The sequence below is a fragment of the Myotis myotis genome, unplaced genomic scaffold (genome assembly GCF_014108235.1).
Source record: "Myotis myotis isolate mMyoMyo1 unplaced genomic scaffold, mMyoMyo1.p scaffold_m19_p_13, whole genome shotgun sequence".
NCBI classification, from domain to species: domain Eukaryota; kingdom Metazoa; phylum Chordata; class Mammalia; order Chiroptera; family Vespertilionidae; genus Myotis; species Myotis myotis.
In genome coordinates this window covers 34,532,021-34,554,165 of record NW_023416317.1, presented here as the reverse complement: position 1 = coordinate 34,554,165, position 22,145 = coordinate 34,532,021, and the positions used below count along the sequence as shown (strand labels likewise).

Genomic DNA, 22,145 nt, shown 5'->3' with positions numbered 1-22,145 from the left:
TTTGGACAGACTACCCAGAAGAGATGACACTGAGGTTATACCTTGAAAAAATGTTTGATAGGTCCCTTAGTGGACAAAGGGAACAAGGGCAGTTTGGGAAGAGAGAACTGGGTGGGCAAAGACACTGCGGTAAGAAGGAGAATACAAGGAAACTTTCTGGATGACAAAAAGGAACTATTTTTCCTCCTATATGTCTGAGAAAAGATTTTTCTAAGGTAATTTTTTTTTAATCCTTGCCTGAGAACATGCTTAGAGAGAGCAAGGGAGAAAGAGAAACATCTATGTGAGAGGGAAACATCTATTGCAGCGGTTCTCAACCTGTGGGTCGTGACCCCTTTGGGGGTCGAACAACCCTTTCACAGGGGTTGCCTAAGACCATCGGAAAACACATATATAATTACATATTGTTTTTGTGACTAATCACTATGCTTTAATTATGTTCAATTTGTAACAATGAAATTGGGGGTCACCACAACGTGAGGAACTGTATTAAAGGGTCGCGGCATTAGGAAGATTGAGAACCAATGATCTATTGGTTGCCTTCCATACATGCCCTGACTGGGGAATGACCCCACAACCCAGACATGTGCCCTGACTGGGAATTGAACTGGCATCCTTTCGGTGTATGGGACAGTGTTCAACCAACCAAGCCACTCCAGTAGGGCTACGGTAATTTTATGAGGAGAACATTAAATTGAATCTGAAGGTACACTGTACTATTTACTGGAATTCAGTAGAGGATTGTAAGTTCTGAATATGGAGTAATATTCTACTAGCCCTGAAAAAGAGTATAAAACGAAGTGGCTAAAACAAAATATAGTGGCCTTGATACATTAGAAATGAGGTCATCCCTATATTCAGACAGTGAGTTTGAAATGGGGCATATGGCTCTTCTGTAGGCACACACGCTAAAAACAAATGCTATGTGGCCCACTTGGGTTAGCCCTGTTGCAGTCACACTGTGGAGCCTGTGAAGAGATCTACAGAACTTTAGAACTGTGTGCCCCTTGTTAGAATGTCCATGCCTAGACTAGGAGATTGCAGTCCACATTAGCTGGTAGCAATGTGTGAGGTTAGAGAGAGCCTTCCCCTCGGAGGGCAAAGTCCTTTCGTAACTACTTGGGCCTACCAGTAATTATAGTGTGTTCAGGGAATTGTGAGTAGTAATTCAGTAGTACTATAGCATAGAACAGGCAATTGAGAGCAGCAAAGATGTGAGGTGCAATATGAGCATCCTTTAGGAGAATTGAGAATATTTTTTTAGAATATATTTTTATTGATTTCAGAGAGGAAGGGAGAGGGAGAGAGATAGAAACATCAATGATGAGAGAGAATCATTGATCAACTGCCTCCTGCATGCCCCACACTGGGGATCAAGCCCACAACCCGAGCACATGCCCTGACTGGGAATCGAACTGTGATCTCCTGGTTCATAGGTTGACATTCAAAGAGAGCCATGCCAGCCAGGCTAGATTGAGAATATTATTAGAGAAGAAACTAGAAATATAGCTTTTTTTTTTTTTTTTAATCCTTACCTGAGGATATGTTTCTATTGAGTTTAAAGAGAGAAGAAGGGAGAGGTATATGCTCTGACTGGGAATCAAACTCTTGACCCTTTGCTGCACAGAATGGCGTTCCAACCAACTGAGCCACACTGGCCAGGGCAGAACTATTGCTTTCTTAAACATTTTTAAATACCAAAGATAAAAACCATAATCATTTGTTTTGAGTTTAAGCCTGTATAAGCAGGAGAAAATTTGAGAAGTTTTAAAAGCAATTTCACATGAACTGTTTTAAGGGTCAGAGTATCTGTAGCTTAACTGACTTGTCCAATACATTTGCATTTCTTACAGGTGCTGCTTATGCCCATGCAGAGGAGGGAATCAGGAAATTGGTGGAGCAATGTAAATTGCCATTTTTACCCACCCCCATGGGAAAAGGTGTTATCCCTGACAATCATCCAAACTGTGTAGCTGCTGCCAGATCCAGGTGCGTAACATTCCAGATTTTAATTACTAGTAAATACAGAGGCTTGGCAGATTTTAGGCTAATTTAAATTATTATGTGACTTTAATGAATCTAGGAGTTCTGAAATAATCATGTAATTTTAAGCATACCTGTTTATTTTTAGACTTTACAGCACTTTTAAGATATTGTTCACTATCTCCTGAAACTTATGATTTCAGATGAGACATTTGCAGTCATTTGAATCATTGTTTCCCTATATATAATATGTTGTTTTTCTATGTCCGCTGTCAAGATTTTGTTTTTAAATATACTTTATTGATATTTTACAGAGAGGAAGGGAGAGGGATAGAGAGTTAGAAACATCAATGAGAGAGAAACATTGATCAGCTGCCTCCTGCACACTCCCCACTGGGTATGTGCCTGCAACCAAGGTACATGCCCTTGACCGGAACCGAACCTGGGACCCTTGAGTCCGCAGGCCGATGCTCTATCCACTGAGCCAAACCGGTCAGGGCAAGATTTTTTTTTACCTTTGGTTTTCAGCAGTCTGATTATGATGTGTCTGGACATGGTTTTCTTTTGGTTTATCTGTTTGGTGTTTTCTGATCTTCTTGAATCTGTAAATTGGTGTCTTTCACCAAATTTGGAAAGATTTTAGTTATGATTTTTTTCAAATATTTTTGTACACCAATCTCTTTTCCCCCTTTTGGAATAATACAAATATTAGCCATGTTGATAATGTCCTATAGGTCCCTGAATATCTTTTCAATTCTTTTTAATCCTTTTATCTCTTTTATATTTTCTGTTTGTCTGCTGAAAACTTTTATTTTTCTATGTATTTCAAGAGTATTTTTGTTTACCTTATGTAACATAGTTATAATAGCTACTTGAAAGTCTTTTTTACTAATGCCAATGTCATCACAGAATTAGCATCTATTTATTTTATTTTATTTTTTTAAAACATATATTTTTATTGATTTCAGAAAGGAAGGGAGAGGGAGAGAAAAAGATAGAAACATTAATGATGAGAGAGAATCATTGATCGGCTGCCTTCTGCACACCCCCTACTGGGGTTCGAGCCCACAACCTGGGCAAGTGCCCTTACCAGGAATTGAACCTTGACCTTTTGGTTCACAAGTCATCGCTCAACCAGTGAGCCACACCGGCTGGGCTCATTATCTTTTCTTTTGAGAATTGTTCACATTTTCCTATTTGTGTGTGTGTGTGTGTGTTAATTTTGGATTGTATCCTGGAATTTTGAATATTATGTTGTGAGATGCCAGATTGTATTGAATCAACAATTTCAAGGGTTTTAGAGTATCTATAAGCAAATCTATTTTTCCACTTGTAGTTTTTATCAATTTGTTAAATTGGGTCCACAGGACCAGTACAGTATGGGAAGATAGCTTTTTTGAATATATACTTGAAATTATAACTGAATTTCTGTGAAAAATAGGCTATACCACCGAAGCAGACAAAAGCAAAAAAAAAGATTCTCTGTGACAAAAGATAGGGAAAAGGGAAATAGCCAAGAAGCAGAAAAGAAATTAAAAAAAAAGAAAAACCACCCACAACAATCATGATAATAAATCCTCCTGGAAAAAGACAGAGACATTCAGATTGAATCACTAATAATAGCAGTTACATGCATTATAAGAACCACATCTAAAACAAAATAAAAAGAAGCAAAGATGTATGAGGTAAACAAAAAGAAAGCAAGGGTGGCTATATTAATATCAGTGTGGATATAAAAATAATTTAAAAATTAGAAGTTATATTGACAAATATTAAGATTTATAAAATAAAACTATTAGAAATTTACTTGGTATAATTTTTAAAGCAATTCAGAAATGTGAATCAGTCATCTTAAAAATATATGCTTCTAGGAATCAGTATGAAGTGTGTACTAAGATTTAATAGCCCTGGTTGGTATGGCTCAATTGGTTGAGCGTCATCCAGTGCACTGAAAAGTCTCAGATTTGATTCCTGGTCAGGGCATATACCCAGGTTATGGGTTTCATCCCCAGTCAGGGTTGTACAGGAGGCAGCCAATCGATGTTTTTCTCTCTCTTTCTCTGTGCCTCTCCCTTCCTCTCTCTAAAATAAAAGAAAACATACACACCACATTTTATTTTTAATTTAAGCATAAAATGTGCAACCCATTACTATTAATAACAAAGAAAATATCCAACAATCGAGAAAAGGGTTAATAAATTTAATATATGTGTTCAGCAAAACATGTAGCCTTTAATTGAATTTAAGAAGAATTTAATGACAAAGGAAAATGTTTATATAAGCAAAATTGCATGAGACAGTATTAAATAAGCTCAACTGTGTATCAATATACTTGCATAGAAAAAGAGACTAGATGAAAATAGTACCAGGATAGTAATAATAATTTATAAGTTCATACTATTATTGGGTGCTTTTGGTTTTTTCTTTATACTTTTCCTGCTTTTTCCAGATTAGCCACAGTGGACTTGTATTAATTTTTCTAATGGTAAAAAGTAATAAATGAAATAGACTATAGATACAGTCTTATGGTAATATTTTTCTACTTATTTCATCTTTTATATTACTATTTAAATAGAAGGACATCATAAATTATTTTAGATTGAAAGATCAAATTTACCATAGAAGCTGATTCTGAAGACTAATATAAGTTCCCAATTATTTAGACTTTTCCAAATACTTTAGAAATTAATCTTATATTAATCAAATATGGATATACTTTTTGTGTCATCAGAAATTTTCTTTTTAATAGGGCTTTGCAATTTGCTGATGTAATCGTGTTATTTGGTGCCAGATTAAATTGGATATTGCATTTTGGACTGCCTCCAAGATATCAGCCAGATGTGAAGTTTATCCAGGTACCCAGAGAAGACAGATTTAAAGTCAGAGATATTTGTAGTTCAGTGTTCTCCCTCTCAGCCATTATCAGCTCTGCTCTCTTTTTGGCTTTTATAAAGAACCATTTCTCTTTTATAACAGTAGAATTTTATACATTGTCTAACATAATTACAGGCACCAAAGCAAGCTGCCTTTCCAAGCCTATGAAACAATGTACCACTTTACTTCTAACCAAAAAACCTTTCAAAATCAAGTTTTAAATAGTTTGAAAAGCATAATTTGCCTCTCCTCAAAGTTCAAGTATACTTAAAGGTAGGCAAAAGAAATTTAAGTAGGGTGGTAGATTAGAACAAAACTTTTAGCATTGTTAGGGATTGAGTTGTTATTTTAGATACCCAAACTCTTAGATATCTTTGGTTAGAAATCTCTAAACAATGCTGCTTTAACCTATGTCATTAAACAGAGTGTTTAGAATATACTCCTGATGACTCTTGTATCATTATGACCCCCTTTGTAAGCCAGATTCCTTACTGGTGTAGAAAGTACTGCCCACATGGTGGCATGCAAAGCTGTTCACCCTACACAGATTGGGTATGGTATTTGATGATCCAGCTACCATTGCTATCTTCTCCTTATTTACTTTTTACTTAAGGAATCAACTTCTTATAGTCCATTTCCCCCTAGGGCTATTGAGAAACAAAACTACAAACAAGCAAAACGTGGGTTGTACCTAGAAAATGCCGCCACTTCTTTGATTGCGCCTCTTGGTTAGAGAATAAAGTGCATCCCCTTTGGGTTGACTAAATTACTCCTCCTGACAGAAGCTATTTTTACTTGCCCAGGGCTAGCCAGAAATTGAGCTTCTGAGTAAATGGAAAGTAGCCATGCCATGCCCTACTGGTGATACTTTTCTATTTTTTAAAAATACATTTTATTGATTTTTTTACAGAGAAGAAGGGAGAGGGATAGAGAGTTAGAAGCATTGATGAGAGAAAAGCATCTATCAGCTGCCTGCTGCACACCCCCTACTGGGGACGTGCCCGCAACCAAGGTACATGCCCTTGACTGGAATCGAACCAGGGACCCTTCAGTCTGCAGGCTGATGCTCTATCCACTGAGCCAAACTGGTTAGGGCTCTTTTCTATTTTTAAAAAAATACATATTTTCATTGATTTTTAGGAAGAGAGCAAAGGAGAGAGAGAGAGAAAGAAACATTTATATGAGAGCAGAACATTGATCAGTTGCTTCCTGCACACCCCCCCTGGTGGTCAAGCCCAACCAACTGAGCTGCACTGGCCAGGGCTCTAGGAGTGATTCTTAAAATGTGGTTCCTAGCCCTAACCGGTTTGGCTCAATGGATAGAGCATCGGCCTGCGGACTCAAGGGTCCCAGGTTCCATTCCGGTCAAGGGCATGTACCTTGGTTGCGGGCACATCCCCAGTAGGGAGTGTACAGGAAGCAGCTGATCGATGTTTCCCTCTCATCAATGTTTCTAACTCTCTATCCCTCTCCCTTCCTCTCTGTAAAAAATCAATAAAATATATTTTTTTAAAAATGTGGTTCCTGGACCAGCAGCATCAGCACCACCTGGGAAGCCCCACCCAAGACCTGTTAAGATCAGAAACTCTGACGTGGACTCTTGCAGTTTATAGTTTAACAAACCTACCAGGTGATTCTGATAAATGCTAAAATTTGAGAACTGCTCTAAATAGGAATTCCAGTGTAATTAAGTAGAACCTTATTGATTAGATTCAAAACTATAATTGATCAAATCACATGTATTTCTGTGGGTATAATGGAACAATACCAAAATCCTAGAATAGAATTGAGGAAAGATGATGAGGTTTCTATACTAGCCATGAAACTCATGTAGTTCCATGGATTTTTACTTTTATTAAGGAACTTCTTTTTAAAAAAATATTTTTATTGATTTCAGAGAAGAAGGTAGAGGGAGAGAGAGAGAGAGAAAAAACATCAATGATGAGAGAGAAAATTCTGTACGCCCCCTACTGGGGATTGAGCCTGCAACCCAGACATGTGCCCTGACCAGGAATTGAACCATGACCTTCTGGTTCATGAGTCAACACTCAAGCAACACCAGTCAGGCATTAATGAACTTCTTGAACATCAAATCTTCTTTATCATATTACATAAAGAAGTAGGCAAAAGTGGGTTTACAGTTTGTATGGAAAAAGATATGCAGGTTATGATTATTATAATAGCTTTATTAACTCAAAAGAATATCACAATGGCACTGTGCACTGAGGTATAAACTCATAAGTGCTCAAATTGCCAGCCTTCCTTATTTACACATGCTTGTAGTCTGCCTGCTATACTCAAGCATACTTTGCAGAGAGTTCTTACCTACTTTGGCGCACCCCTGTATACATAGCTCATTTATTCAGCCTTAATTGACTTCTTAAAGAGTTTAAGAATAAACATGGCTTGCTCCTCAGTCTTATATCGTTTTAGATTGATATCTGTGCAGAAGAACTGGGGAATAATGTAAGACCTGCTGTGACTTTGCTGGGAGATATAAATTCAGTCACTAAACAGGTAAGAGCTTTTGCCTGGGTTTTCATTTACATGGATTGGTCTTTAGAGAATAGTCAGTTCTTTAAAATGTTTCAGTCTTGATTCACTTGATGACAGGTCTGATAACATCTATTTTAAACAAAATTTATAATGGAGGATTTTTTTCTTTTTTTGTTTTTTTAATTGCTGTTTACATTCAGTATTATTTTATAATAGTTTCAGGTGTACAGCATAATAGTTAGACAATCATATACTTTACAAAGTGTTCCCCTGATATTTTCAGTACCTACCTGACACTATACGTAATTATTGCAATATTATTGACTATATGTCTTATGCTATACTTTACATCTCCACAACTGTTTTGTAACTACCAATATGTACTTCTCAATCCCTTTCCATTTTTCACCTAGTCTCCCAACTCCTCTCCCCTCTGGCAGCCATCATTTTGTTCTCTATATCTATGAGTCTGTTTCTGTTTTATTTGTTTATATTGTTCTTTAGATTCCACATATAGCTCTCTGACTGACTTATTTTACTTAGAATAGTACTCTCTAGGTCCATCCATGCTCTTGCAAATGGTAAGATTTTGTTCTTTTTTCATTTTTATTTTTTTTAAATCACTATTTATCACCCCTATACACCATTTATCTTCCACCTCTACCCACCACCCCACCCAGAAATCAAGATTTTGTTCTTTTTTTATAGCCCAGTAATATCCCATTGTATAAATGTACCACAGCTTTTTCACCCATTTGTCTATTGGCAGGCACTTGGGTTGCTTCCATACCTTGACTATTGTAAGTAATGCTGCAGTGAACTTAGGGGTGCATATATTCTTTCAAATTCATGCTTGGGGCTTCTTCGGATATATATACTCAGAAGTAGAATCACTGGGTCATAGGCAGTTCTGTTTTTAATTTTTTGAGGAACCTAATAGAAAGTTATCCTTAAATATAACTTTGGAACTCTGTAAATCCAGCTTCTTATATATGGATTATTTTTATGTGAGTAAGTTAAGCATTTTTGGAAGGTGATTGAAAATTTAAAGGCATTCAGTAGACAAACAGTCATTTATTAAGTAGGATTCGGCTATCTGAAAAATTATAAGAGGCACTAAACTTATAGCCAAGAAGTGGCTTTATCTACTGGAAAAATCTAACTTAGCATTTCTTTAGGCCATAAAGAGATTTTTACTCTTCAAAACTGTAATCAGTGACTTGTTCAGATTCTTATTATTTGTACATAATTTATACATTTCACTGTGACAGGAGATAAAATATAGTCACATTTATCACTTTATTTTTGGATACAAATTGGTATTGTTAGCATGATTATACAATATTAGGATGCAATCCCCAAGCACATACTAAAACACTCTGGAGCATTTGGTTTGTATCATGGGAATCCCTGGGCATTTGGGGTTGTTGGCCTTCCTGTAAGAGTTCTCTGGAGGGGGTGACTTTCCTTCTAGGACCCAAGAAGGTTTTAATAGCCCTAGTCAGTGAGGTGGGGGAGGTGGCACCTCACTGTGCCTATGGGAATCCCAACATCTGGCAGAAGTCTACACTGACCCAAACAAAAGCTTGCCGTGTCACCTATTTCTCGTCTATCAGTTGTTTGCTGCCTTGAGGAAAAACAAAGAGTATGAGTGATGTGAAGAACAGGATAGTATAGTAGTATTGTCTTTAAGAAGAGAGTTTTATGTTAGTAATATGTAAGTTTATTTTTAAGAAGGAAAGAAAAGTTTGTGGTTTTTTAGCTTTTAGAACAATTTGACAAAACACCGTGGCAGTATCCTCCAGAGAGCAAATGGTGGAACACTCTGAGAGAAAAAATGAAGAGCAATGAAGCTGCATCCAAGGTAATACTGGGCCCACTGAAACTCAAGAATGCTCCAGGTTCATGGTTCAGTTCTGTCATAACATGGCATATGAATTCCTAAAAATCACCATGCTATGCAAAATCTTGGAGTAAAAACCCCTGGATTCATTGGGAAAAAGGAGGTAGGGGCACAGCTCTCAGAAACTTTGTGAAGCATTAAAATAGAGACCTAATAAAAATGGTGGTGAAGTCTTTCATATATATCTCACAATATATATGGCACTTTGCCTTGAGAGAGACCTGAAGTTTCTTGGGGAAATAGGCATTGAAAGGTTATAGCGTGTGAGTTTCTGTGGTGGAAGGAGGGTGAGCTGACATTGGACAGAAAGTTGTAAAAGCCTGTGTGGACAGGTGTGGCATACTGTCCTCAGTATGACCTTAACATCAAATTACAATTACGGGCTTTGGGAGCCTTAAATCCCAGGGCATGTTGGGGTATGTTTTTCTACCTTTAAGATCTAAGTCCTTCGAGGCATACATTTATAATAGATAGATGTTTCATCAAAGTTGAGATTTTTCTCTAATGTACGATCTTTTTTTAAAAATATTTAGCTTTATTGAAGTATTATTGACATACAAAGTTGTAAGATATTTAAAGGTATCATCATGGTGATTAATATACATCCACATTATGAAAGGGTTTCCCCATCTAGTTAATGAACGCATCTGTACCCCACATTTATCTTTTTTTTGGTGACAATACTTATAGTCTTCTTAATTCAGTTTTGTTTTTACTGGAAATTTTTTTGTGACTTCTTCACCTTCACTTATGGCTTTGCCTGGTAGCTCAAGGCTTTGGAAATTATAATGTGTGAAACCACCCAAACCATCCACTACTAGCACTAAAATGAGCCACTTCTGCAGGATTTGGTGTTTTCTGTTTAAATCTTTGTATATAGCCCTAGCTGGTTTGGCTCGGTGGATAGAGCGTTGGCCTGTAGACTAAAGGGTCCCGGGTTCGATTCCAGTCAAGGGCACATGCCTGGGTTGCAGGATCAATCCTCAGTTGGGGGCCTATAGGAGGCAGCCGATCAATGATTCCCTCTCATCATTGATGTTTCTATCTATCCCTCTCCCTTCCTCTCTGAAATCAATAAAAATATATATTTTTAAAAAGTCTTTGTATATAGGTAGTGCTCTCTCTTTGTAAGAAAGGTCGTTCCTGATTTTTTCACTATTTTTTGTATTTCTATGCATCTTGGTTCAGCTGGGTGTAGTTTTCTGTGTCCATGTAGCATATCTCACTGATGGAATCATACATGAGCAAATATGAAATTTGAGTTATGCTTATATTGTTCCCTAATATGTCAGTCATCTCATTTTCCAAACAAGCAGAATTGATTATGCATGATTCTGTCTTTCATCTGAATTTTAATTAATGATTGTTTCTCTTATTAAGAGCCAGTCTCACTTCAATTTCCTTAATGGTATCATGATTAATTCCTTCTTTTCCCTAGGAATCACTTTAGTTTAAGATGTAAAGAAATTGCCTCTCTTCTCTGGTGTAGGAATGTAAGAGGGTCCATCATCCATCTTGGGTATAATCTCCAATGGACCAAACTAGCACAGGTGAAGAGGCAGTGCTGGGACCAGATGGGACTATGGCTGCTAAAGCCCCACGTGGCCTTCTCTCAGCTCAGAGACGCTTTAGAATAGTGGGTGAAGCATATCCCCTTTACTGTCAGTGCATGTGAGGAAGAGCCACATTTTCTGAAATCCTGACTTCATTTTTATTTAAACTCTGGGCCATAGTTCAGGTGAAAATAGTCCAGAATAAAATTTTCATTTTTTCTAAGGCAGAGTTTCCCTAAAAGTGCTCAAACAGGGCTGTTTTGTTGTGTTTAACCCAGTATTTCCAGTTGTCTTTACTATAGCACTTCTCGTGTTAATATGTTAATGTGCATTGTGGCTGTCCAGGAAGAGGGATATTCCCTGGTTTATACTAGGACCGTGGGACCCATTTTTCTTAGCATGTCCACCAGGACTGTTCATAGATCAATTCACTTCTCAGGGTGGCCATTGGTGGCCACTTGGGAACCTTGTAGCTTGCAGTTGTTAACGTGTTTCCAAATAAATTTGATAGTAGCTTATTGACAGTATGTACAGTTTTTTCATTACATCTCAATCTAATTTGATTATACTTCCCTCTAATGTTTTAGGAATTAGCTTCCAAAAAATCCTTGCCTATGAATTATTACACAGTATTCTACCATGTTCAAGAACAACTACCTAGAGACTGTATGGTGGTAAGTGAAGGAGCAAATACTATGGATATTGGACGCACTGTACTTCAAAACTACCTTCCTCGTCACAGGTAAAGTTTCCAAAAGAGAAATTACAATGAATTATAATACATTAAATTTGAAACGTCAGTAGTGCAGATTAATAAAACATTTGAGGAGTATATAGGTTCAGTGTATAAGGACATAGTTTGTAAAAGTGTTCTTAAGTAAGGTTGTATAGAGTTTTTATGCTTGGTATGTCCTCAAGATCATGTGATAATTTCTGTGGTCAGTGTTCTAAGGATATATTCAGTCTTACAAGCAATCATGAGTGACTTTTTCCTCTCATTCTGCTTATCTCTGACAAATTAGTTCCGCATAGTCTAAAACTTTACATTAAAGAAAGAGAATGTTTTTACTGTTCTCTGTTTTATATGAACCATGTGAATGTCTAGATTTATGCCAACCCCACCATCTGTGACATGTCCTAGAGGGTTTCATTTTTGCTTTATTCTCCAATAGGCTAGATGCTGGTACTTTTGGAACAATGGGAGTCGGTTTGGGATTTGCCATTGCAGCTGCTATAGTGGCTAAAGATAGAAACCCAGGACAGCGAGTCATCTGTGTGGAAGGAGATAGTGCATTTGGGTTTTCTGGCATGGAAGTGGAAACCATCTGCAGGTAAAACAGCATCCTGAATAGAGCATTTCTTTCTCCAAAATATGAAAGAATTATATACAAGACCCACTTGCCTAACAAATGCTTACCAAGCATTGATCATATGTCAGGTGCCCTGTGCACAGCACTGTATAGATACTAGTATAAATAACCCCAGGGTCTTTCTCATCCAGGACAGCATGCTTCTGACCTCTTTACTGACCTCTTTTCTGACCAAAATTCTACAAACCTATGGGGCATGGTTTTGAGGTCACTGAAAAAAAGTTCTGTCTGGCCCTAGCTGGTTTGGCTCAGTGGATAGAGTGTCAGCCTGCGGACTGAAGGGTCCCGGGTTCGATTCTGGTCAAGGGCACATGCCTGGGTTGCTGGCTCGATCCCCAGTGGGGAGCGTGCAGGAGGCAGCCAATCAATGATTCTCATCATTGATGTTTCTTTCTCCCTCTCCCTTCCTCTCTGAAATCAATAAAAATATATTAAAAAAAGAAAAAGTTCTGTCTGAGAAAAGCTTGTTTCCTGCCAGGAGACAGTAGAGTTTGGTGCTTAAGAGCATGACTTCTGTTCAGATGGCCTGAAGTTAAATACTGGCTTGACCACTGCAAAGCTAAGTGACGGGTTAAGTCACTTAACCAAGCTTCAGTCTCCTCTAGAATAGGAATAGGAATAGGAATAATTCCTACCTTAAAGCCAGTTGTGAGGAACAAATGGGATGATCTAGGTAAAGCTTGAGGTGACTGCTCAGTGAAATAAGCTATTCAGATTATTTTTTAAAATAAAAGAACATCGATGATTTCACAATACTAATCTCACATTGAACAGGCTTTTATTTTTTTAAATATATTTTTATTGATTTCAGAGAGGAAGGGAGAGGGAAAGAGAGATAGAAACATCAGTGAGAGAATCATTGATTGGCTGCCTCCTGCACACCCCACACTGGGGATCGAGCCCGCAAGCTGGGCATGTGCCCTGACCGGAAATCGAACTGTGACCTCCAGGTTCCTAAGTCAACGCTCAACCACTAAGCTGCACCGGCCAGGCAAGGTTATTTTTATAGTTTTGAGGATTCATGGAGAAACTGGTAAGTTGTAGATCCAACTATAGAAGTATAGGGATTTTTTTCTCTCCAATTACTTAAACTAGGAAAACAATTATATTCTTAACCAAGGCTCCTGTTAGGATTTTAGTAAATCGTGTTTTGGGACTTTCAAAGTATTTGTCTATAAAACTTTCCAGATCAGAGGGAAATTATGTGCTTGTTAGAGTATCTGTATTGGCAGTCAAGAAACATATATACCTAAAAGACGATTTTCAGGGAAGTCGGCCTTCTACACTGTGAAAGCCATTCCCTTCGAGCATGGAGAGCAAGCAGGTGGTTACCACAATCCTGTTACATAATAGTATGCGGTTTTTTTGTTTTGTTTTTACACGTGACCTCAGAAAGTATGTTTGTAGAAAATAAACTCCATATTCTTTTGTCAGTCACTAGTAAAGTTTAATCAGCTTTTTTTGGTCTTTGTCATACTGTTTAGCACATTATTAAATACTCTCTTTTTCTCTAAGTATTACCCCATGTAATGTTTTTCCAATTATGGATGAAGTGGTTTGAGAGGAGAGAATATACACTAGTCACTTGTGTACTTCCCACAGCATCTAGCAAGTGCTGGTTATCTATGAGGAATTCAATAAATAAAAAGATAACTTTCAAACGAAACTCCTAGACACAACCTAGAAATAGTGCTTCAGAGGTATCAGGCATGGAAGTCATCATTCTATTAACACCTGGGTCTTTGAAGACCAAGGTTCAGAAAAGCTCAGTGATTTGCCCAAGGTTCATAGTTGCATAATAGTTGAACCAGTTTTATCAGCACGTAATGTTGCATTCTTTTTGCTACTCCGTGATGTTTCTGTTAATTATTTGATATTCTTTTATTAGGATAATAAATAACTTAATTATTAGTTCTGTCCTAATATTACAAAAAAAAGTTTATGGAAAACTATCCATTTTTAAGTTAAAATTTCAGCTCTAAGAAAAGAAATTGTGTTAGAATGAGTAATCATTTTCTTTATATTTTGCTGTCAATTTTAGGTACAACTTGCCAATTGTACTTTTGGTGGTGAATAATAATGGAATTTACCAAGGTATTGATACAGATTCTTGGAAGGAAATGTTAAAATTTGGAGATGCTACTGCTCTGTAAGTAGTCCAGAACAATGTATCTTTACTTTCTCCCATCTGTTTAATCTCTTTAAAAAGTCTGCTGCATTGGAATGTGCTTTCATGGTGTGAGAAGTGCTTGTTTATGTTTTCTGCCCCTCTAAAAGGGAACCCTGTCTGCATGGTTCCTCTTTGCACACCATCCATGATTGGGCACTTCAATAAATGCCCAAATGGTTTATGATCAGGGAGCCACTGAAGATTCAGACAAGTGAGTTTGATGTCTAAGCCTTGTTAATAAAGACCTTATTGCAAAGTGCTCCCAGTACATCTTGGGAATATGGATGTTTACATCCAGAGGTCTTCCGTTTACCATTTAGCTAAATCTGATCCCTTATCAGATACATCATTTGCAAATATGTACTGTATTTATCAGAAGAAAACTAAAACAACAATTTGAAAAGATGTATGCACCCCATGTTTATTGCAGCATTATTTATAATAGCCAAGTAATGGAAGCAACCTAAGTGTTCATTAATAGACGAATGGATAAAGAAGATGTGATACACACACACACACACACACAATGGTATGTTACTCAGCAGTAAAAAGGAATTAAGTCTTGCCATTTGCAATAACATGGATGGATGGGTATTATGCTATGTGAAATAAGTCAGACAAAGAGACCAATACCATATGATTTTCCTTATATGTAGAATCTAATAAAACAGAACAAACAAATCAGAAAGAGTCATAGATACAAAGAATAAACTGATGGTTTCCAGAGGGAAAGGGAAGAGGAGGATGGGTAAAAAAGTTGAATAAGAAGTATAAACTTCCAGTTATAAAGTATTTATTATATAATTAATATTATATTTATTATATGTATTTATTATTTATATCCATTGTAGTGTATAGTACAGAGGCTAGTCAGAAATATTGTAATAACTTTGCAGTGATTAGGCAAATAGGCATACCATGGTAATCTCATCATATAGTATATATAAATGTCAAATCACTATGTTGTATACCTGAAACTAATATAGTATTGTATGCCAACTATACTTTAATAAAAAAAAATTTTAAACAACCAAACTAACAAAAATTTTAGTTTCTGCCTGGCCGTTGTGGTTCAGTGGTTGAGCCAGGAGGTCATGGTTCGATTCCTGGTCAGGGTACATGCCTAGGTTGTGGGCTCAATCCCCAGTGTGGGGCATGCAGGAGGCAGCTGGTTGAAGATTCTCTCTCATCATTGATATTTCATCTCTTTCTCTCCCTCTCCCCCCACCTTTCCTCTCTGAAATCATTATTTATAATAGCCAAGTAATGGAAGCATGGTTCCTTATCAATAAAAATATATTTAGAAAAAAAGAAGCAGCAGAGATCTTAGGACTTGAACTTTTAAAAAAATCTAGTTTCTTATTTTAACTAGTCGCAGTTCAAGTGCTCATAGCAGCAGGTTGCTAGTGGCTATTATATTGTATAGCACAGATATAAAACTTTTCCATCATCACAAAAAGTTATATTTGACTTTACTATATAGATAATATAAAATATATGGACAGTTTAGTATACTGGCATCTCAGTTTAAGTGTTGGATATAAAAGTATGCCTTTCAGTTTAGCCTAAAATTTTCTATAAATTATGTTAGAGAATGATATGATTTTATTTTTCTGTTTATTTGTGACCTACTTTTACAGGGCCCCTCCAATGTGTCTTCTGCCAAATGCACATTATGAGCAGGTCATGACTGCATTTGGAGGCAATGGGTATTTTGTACAAACACGAGAAGAACTCCAAGAATCCCTGAGGAAAAGCTTGGCAGACACAACTAAACCCTCTCTTATCAACATCATGATTGAGCCACAATCCATGCGGAAAGCCCAGGTAAATGTGATTGCTAGAACACCCTGTTATTCAGAGTTCTTTCTAAACTATTTCTGAGTTTGGTGATTTGTTTTGCTTGTTCAATTAATATTTGTTGAGTATGTATAAGGCGGGTGCAAAGAATAGCATGTTGAGCAAAACCAGCCTCAGCCTCACCTCATGGAGCTAACAGTACAGCAGGGAGGAGGGACCGTCCAGTCACCTCAGATTGACTGCATTATGACAGAGTGAGGCAATTTCTCTGAAGGAAAGGAACTCAGTTAGTTCTGAATAAACATACAACAAAGGAATCTGATTTATATGGTGATCACAGGGAAGTGATGCTTAAACTAAGATCCAAAGGATAAATAGAGAGAAACTCATCCAAGAGAAGGAGGAAGAGGTATGTAAAAGCTCTGGCAGGAGGGATTATGGCAAGTCTGAGGAGCTAAAAGGTTGATGTAGCTAGCTGAAAGGGTGCAGGAAGTACAGTGGGAGATGAAACTAATGGGGCAGTTTGTGCAATTACATTCAAAATTAGTTATTTTGGTCTCTAAAGCAAAGTGTATAGTATGATCCTCTTCCATCTCAGATTAAGTTGCTTTTCATACTTAATTTTGTACTCTGATTCTGGTCCTGCCACTTGCCCTCTCTTATATACCTGTCCACCATGCTTGCACATTGTGTATTAGCCATTGTTTTTAGAGCAGATAATTTTTTCAAGTAGTTTTTTACTTGGTTCTTTATACATGTATCTGCTGTGAGATCTCTTTATTTTTGAACAAGACAATGGGCAAATAGGCAATTGGACACTTGGACCCATCAATGAAATGTAAATAAACTAATTTTGAACTGTAAAATATATAATTCTACTGAAATTCTCTTTCTGTAAAAACAGATGTCAGAGATTTTGGCAAAAGGAACATATTGGAAACACAAAACAGCCAAAAACAATTAACAAAGCAGCAAATAGTACATTCTTATCAGTAATTACTTTAAATGTAAATGGACTAAATTCTTTAATCAAAAGACATAGAGTGTGTGAGTGAATTAAAAAAAACCCCGACAGATCGATATGCTGCCTACAAGAAACTCATTTCACATGTAAGAACACAAAGACTGAAAGTGAATAGATGGAAAAATGGAAACAAACAAAAAAAAAAGCTGGGGTAGCTATACTTATATTAGACAAAATATACTTTAAAATAGATTGTTGCCGAGACCGGTTTGGCTCAGTGGATAGAGCGTCGGCCTGCGGACTGAAAGGTCCTGGGTTCGATTCCGGTCAAGGGCATGTACCTGGGTTGCGGGAATATCCCCAGTAGGAGATGTGCAGGAGGCAGCTGATCGATGTTTCTCTCTCATCGATGTTTCTAACTCTCTATCTCTCTCCCTTCCTCTCTGTAAAAAATCAATAAAATATATTTAAAAAAATAAAATAAAATAAAAAATAAATAAATAAAATAGATTGTTAATAAAGACAAAGAAGGAGCCCCAGTTGGTTTGGCTCAGTGGATAGCACGTCGGCCTGCAGACTGAAGGGTCCTGGGTTCAATTCCCGTCAAGGACATGTACCAAGGTTGCAGGCTCCTCCCCAGCCCAAGCCCTGGTCAGGGCACATGCCGGAAGCAACCAGTCGATATGTTTCTCTCACATCGATGTTTCTCTCTGTCTTTCCCTCTCTAAAAATCAATTGAAAAATATCCTCAATTGAGGATTAAAAAAAAAAAAAGACAAAGACATTACATAATGTTAAAGGGCTCAGTCCAACAATAGGATATATCATTTGTAAATATTTATGCATCCAACATAGGAGAACCTAAATATATGAAGCAAATATTAACAACCTAATGGGAGAAATAGACAGCAGTACAATAATAGTAGGGAACTTTAGAACCCCACTTAGATCAATGGGTAGATCATCCAGACAGAAAATCAATAAGGAAACATGACTTTAAATGACATGTTAGACCAGATGGACTTAACAGATAGATATAAAATGCTTAATCCAAAAGCATCAAAATACACATTTCTTTCTGAGTGCATATGGGACATTCTCTTGGAAAGATCATATCTTGGGTCACAAAACAAGTCTTCATAAATTTAAGAAGATTGAAGTCATACTAAGCATCTTTTCCAACCACAATGCTATGAAACTACAAATCAATTACAAGAAGAAAACTAGAAAATTGACAAATTTGTGGAGACTAAACAACATGCTACTGAACAACTAATGAACAAGAAATCAGAAGAGAAATTTTAAAATACCTTAAGACAAGTGAAGATGAAAACACAACATTCCAAAACTTAGGGGATGCAGAAAAAGTAGTTCAGAGGGAAGTTCACAGCAATAAATGCCTACTTCAGGAAAAAAGAAAAAGCTTGGAACTAGAAAAAGAAGGACAAAGCCCAAAAGTTAGTACATTACCCTGAGCCACAGTTTTGCTTTCCATGGTTTTAGTTACCCATGTTCAGCTGTGATCTGAAAGTATTAAATAGAAAATTTCAGAAATAAACAATTTACGTTTTAAATTGTGCACCATCTAAGTAATGTGGTGAAATCTTGCACTGTCCGGCTATGAGCTGCATGGAATGTGAATCATCTCTTTGTCCAGCATATCCACTCTGTATATGCTAACCACCCATTAGTCATTTGTACTAATAGGTGTAGCCAACATGGTTATCAGATCAGCTGTCATGTTAGCATAGTGTTTGTGTTCAAGCAATTCTTATTTTACTTAAATATGGCCCCAAAGCCATTCCTGTAACTTTTATATTGTTATCATTGTTCTATATTGTTAATAGTTCCCAATTAGGGGTATTCCTGGAACAATATGTTTTAATTTTTACATAATTCAATGAGGATTATTCTTCCATTTCTTGCATCTGTGTCTTTGACATTATCCTTATTCTAGTAGAATTCCATACAGATTAGTTTCCAAGCTTTGATTTTCATTGATTGTGTGTCCATTTACTATTTGTCATTGATTTGCAGTGTAGGCTGACTGCTTCTGCTGTAATACCAAAAGGACCTAATCCACAGTCACCTATGTCCAAGCCACCAGTATAGAATGGTATTAGTCCTGGGAAAGGCTTTCGTGCATTGCTTTTTCTACACAGGTTCTTCTTAGACCTGGGAACTTGACCTTCTTTGGGTCTCCTTCATCTCCTCTCTTCTTTTAAACTCTGTTAATGGGAGAGGACCCAGAAAGTCATTTTAGGCCGTTTTGTAGGACAAGACGGAAAGGTTCACTATGGATTTTTTTTAGCTCTTTTTTGGGTAAATCACTAGACCAAAGACAAACCTTATTTACCATTGTGGAAATTGTGGTTATAATGGGACTTTTAGATTCTAGAGCAAACAAAACACTGAGAATATAGTTTGAGACAATTATTTCTTTCAACTGAATGTTTGTTGTCTTTTCTTTTTCTAGGATTTTCACTGGCTGACCCGTTCTAATATGTAAATAAAGATGCCATAAGTGGTCTTCAGGAGTTTTGTCTTTCCTGTAAGATAGAATTTTTTCCCCACAGAAAAATAACTATAATGTTAAAATTGCTGTACAAAAAATAAAAATATTTCTAAATGATATTATATAATAAAGTAATTGGTTAAAAACAGAAAAAGTTACCAATATTCAGCCACAGGAATAACCATTTACAGATGAAAGAAGGAAAAGGGTTTTATTAAATAGTAGCAATGTAACTGCCTAACCACTGAATTAACACAGTATTCTTTTTAAAAAAATATGTTTTATTGATTTTTACAGAGAGGAAGGGAGAGGGACAGAGAGTTAGAAACATCGATGAGAGAGAAACATCGATCAGCTGCCTCCTGCACACTCCCTCCGGGGGCTGTGCCCGCAACCAAGGTACATGTCCTTGAAGGGAATCGAACGTGGGACCCTTCAGTCCCCAGGCCGACGCTCTATCCACTGAGCCAAACCGGTTAGGGCAGTGGTTGGCAAACTGTGGCTCACGAGCCACATGTGGCTCTTTGGTCCCTTGAGTGTGGCTCTTCCACAAAATACCGACTTCTGCGCCTGGGCCACGAAGTTTCAATCGCACTGTACATGCGCGCCCGCACGTGGTATTTTGTGGAAGAGCCACACTCAAGGGGCCAAAGAGCCGCATGTGGCTCACGAGCCGCAGTTTGCCAACCACTGTGTTAGGGCAACACAGTATTCTTTTAATAAATGCATTCTTTAAGTCATTTATCTTTTAAACATTTTTGAAGAAAAAAGCTTGGAGTACATAGGCTATTTCTTCTTCATTGTTTACTTGTTGACCACTTCGTACTTTAGTCTCCCCATGGTTTAATGGAACTTATTCCATACTTTTTGAGTTGGGGTTTTGTTTTGTTTTATTTTTTGAGGGAAATAATTTATTGAGCCAGAGAAGTCACACCACACCAAAACTAATAATTTCAGGGTATATTTGGATTAGCAACTTTTGTTTATGTGTACCACATCAAGACCAGCAGAGTCAACAACCTTAATATATAAAGAACTCCTATAAATAAGAAAAATATTAATGCACTAGAAAAAAAATGGGTGAAGGGCATGAATGTATAATCAACAGAAAAAATACAAATGGTCAATACAAGTATTATGAATAAATATGAATATGTTAGACTGGAAAACCTTATTTTTGCCTATCCACTTGGCAAAGCACTTTTAAAAAAAAAATCCTCCCCTGAGAATATGTTTTATTGATTTTATTTTATTTATTTATTTATTTATTTTTGTGAAACCCAAATTTATTTCTATTTAAAAATGCTCAAGAGACTTTAAAAAGGCCTAAAAGCCCAAAAGCCCAAAGGCGTCCAGGTTTAATTTCAGATCATCCTGACTTGGCATACTTCCGTTTCTCCTTTTGTGAGGCATCGATTTGATCCTTGTTAATGAAACACCTCAGCAATTCTTATTGGATTGTGGTGACATCTTGTGACTCCCAGTATCTGTCATAAATGGCCATCAGGTTATGAACAATGAAAAACGTAAGACCAGAAATAATCACGAGACGTCTGCAGATTTTACTTGAATATCCTTTCTGAATTGTTCTTTGCAACCAAGCCCAGTGATCAATTTGAGTAGGGGAGATCATGATGAGTGTCACCTGCAAAGACTGGTATTAAATGCAGCTCTTTCAGAAAGAAACCAGCAAACGCCCTTCAAGATGAAACAGCAAAGCCTGTTTTATTGATTTTAGAGAGGAAGTGAGAGGGGGAGAGAGAGAGAGAGAGAAGCATCAATGTGAGAGAGAAACATCCATCGATTGCCTCTCATACACACCCTGACCAGGGATTGACTCCATAACCTGGATATGTGCCCTGATTTGGAATTGAACCCATGACCTTTCGGTGTATGGGACGATGCTCCAACCAACTGAGCCACACTGGCCAGGGCAGTACAGCTCTTTTTACATTATAATTCTTAGCGTGGATGGAGGTGAAGTGAAATGGGCACTGCTATGCTGTGGTAGAAGCTGAAATTGGTACAGTATTTCTTTTTTTTTTTATTATTAGTTAAGGTATTACAAATGTGTCCTCATCCCCCCCCATTAACCCCCAACCTCCCCCCCACACACAAACACAGTATTTCTACACAGTAGTTCTAGAAGTGCCTGTTTTGGAATTTTAAAAATGTTCAGACCCCATAACTTTGATCCAGTAAGCTTATCTAGGGAATATATCCAAATAATAAAATATTTGGTCAAATAGTCTATACATATATATATATATATATAGAGAGAGAGAGAGAGAGAGAGAGAGAGAGAGCCATTCAGCATAGTTTTATTTAGGAACAGCCCCAGTGTTTAATAATAAGATATTGGTTATTGTACATGCATTATGATCTGTTTACATTATAAAATAAAACTGTTAAATTTACTGATGGAAAAACAGAGGATACTATTATGTGAAAAAGACAAGCGACAAAATTGATGGGTTCAAGTCAGATGCACACCTGTACTTGTGCACACATACACAG

At 37.0% G+C, this 22,145-nt stretch overlaps 1 protein-coding gene across 4 annotated transcripts in view; it reads left to right on the top strand.

The window, feature by feature from the left end:
- Nucleotides 1–22,145, top strand: part of HACL1 (2-hydroxyacyl-CoA lyase 1) — a 48,814-nt gene that overhangs the window by 13,284 nt on the left and 13,385 nt on the right. For 3 of the 4 annotated variants that reach the window (XM_036332663.1, XM_036332666.1, XM_036332664.1), the window contains 8 exons: nucleotides 1,854–1,989; nucleotides 4,733–4,838; nucleotides 7,291–7,374; nucleotides 9,116–9,217; nucleotides 11,397–11,551; nucleotides 11,982–12,140; nucleotides 14,221–14,328; nucleotides 15,990–16,176. In XM_036332663.1, coding sequence (XP_036188556.1) covers nucleotides 1,854–1,989; nucleotides 4,733–4,838; nucleotides 7,291–7,374; nucleotides 9,116–9,217; nucleotides 11,397–11,551; nucleotides 11,982–12,140; nucleotides 14,221–14,328; nucleotides 15,990–16,176 — 1,037 coding nt within the window. Of the gene's footprint in view, nucleotides 1–1,853; nucleotides 1,990–4,732; nucleotides 4,839–7,290; nucleotides 7,375–9,115; nucleotides 9,218–11,396; nucleotides 11,552–11,981; nucleotides 12,141–14,220; nucleotides 14,329–15,989; nucleotides 16,177–19,589; nucleotides 19,746–22,145 lie in introns of those variants that run through there. The other variant, XM_036332665.1, reaches the window with a different exon arrangement.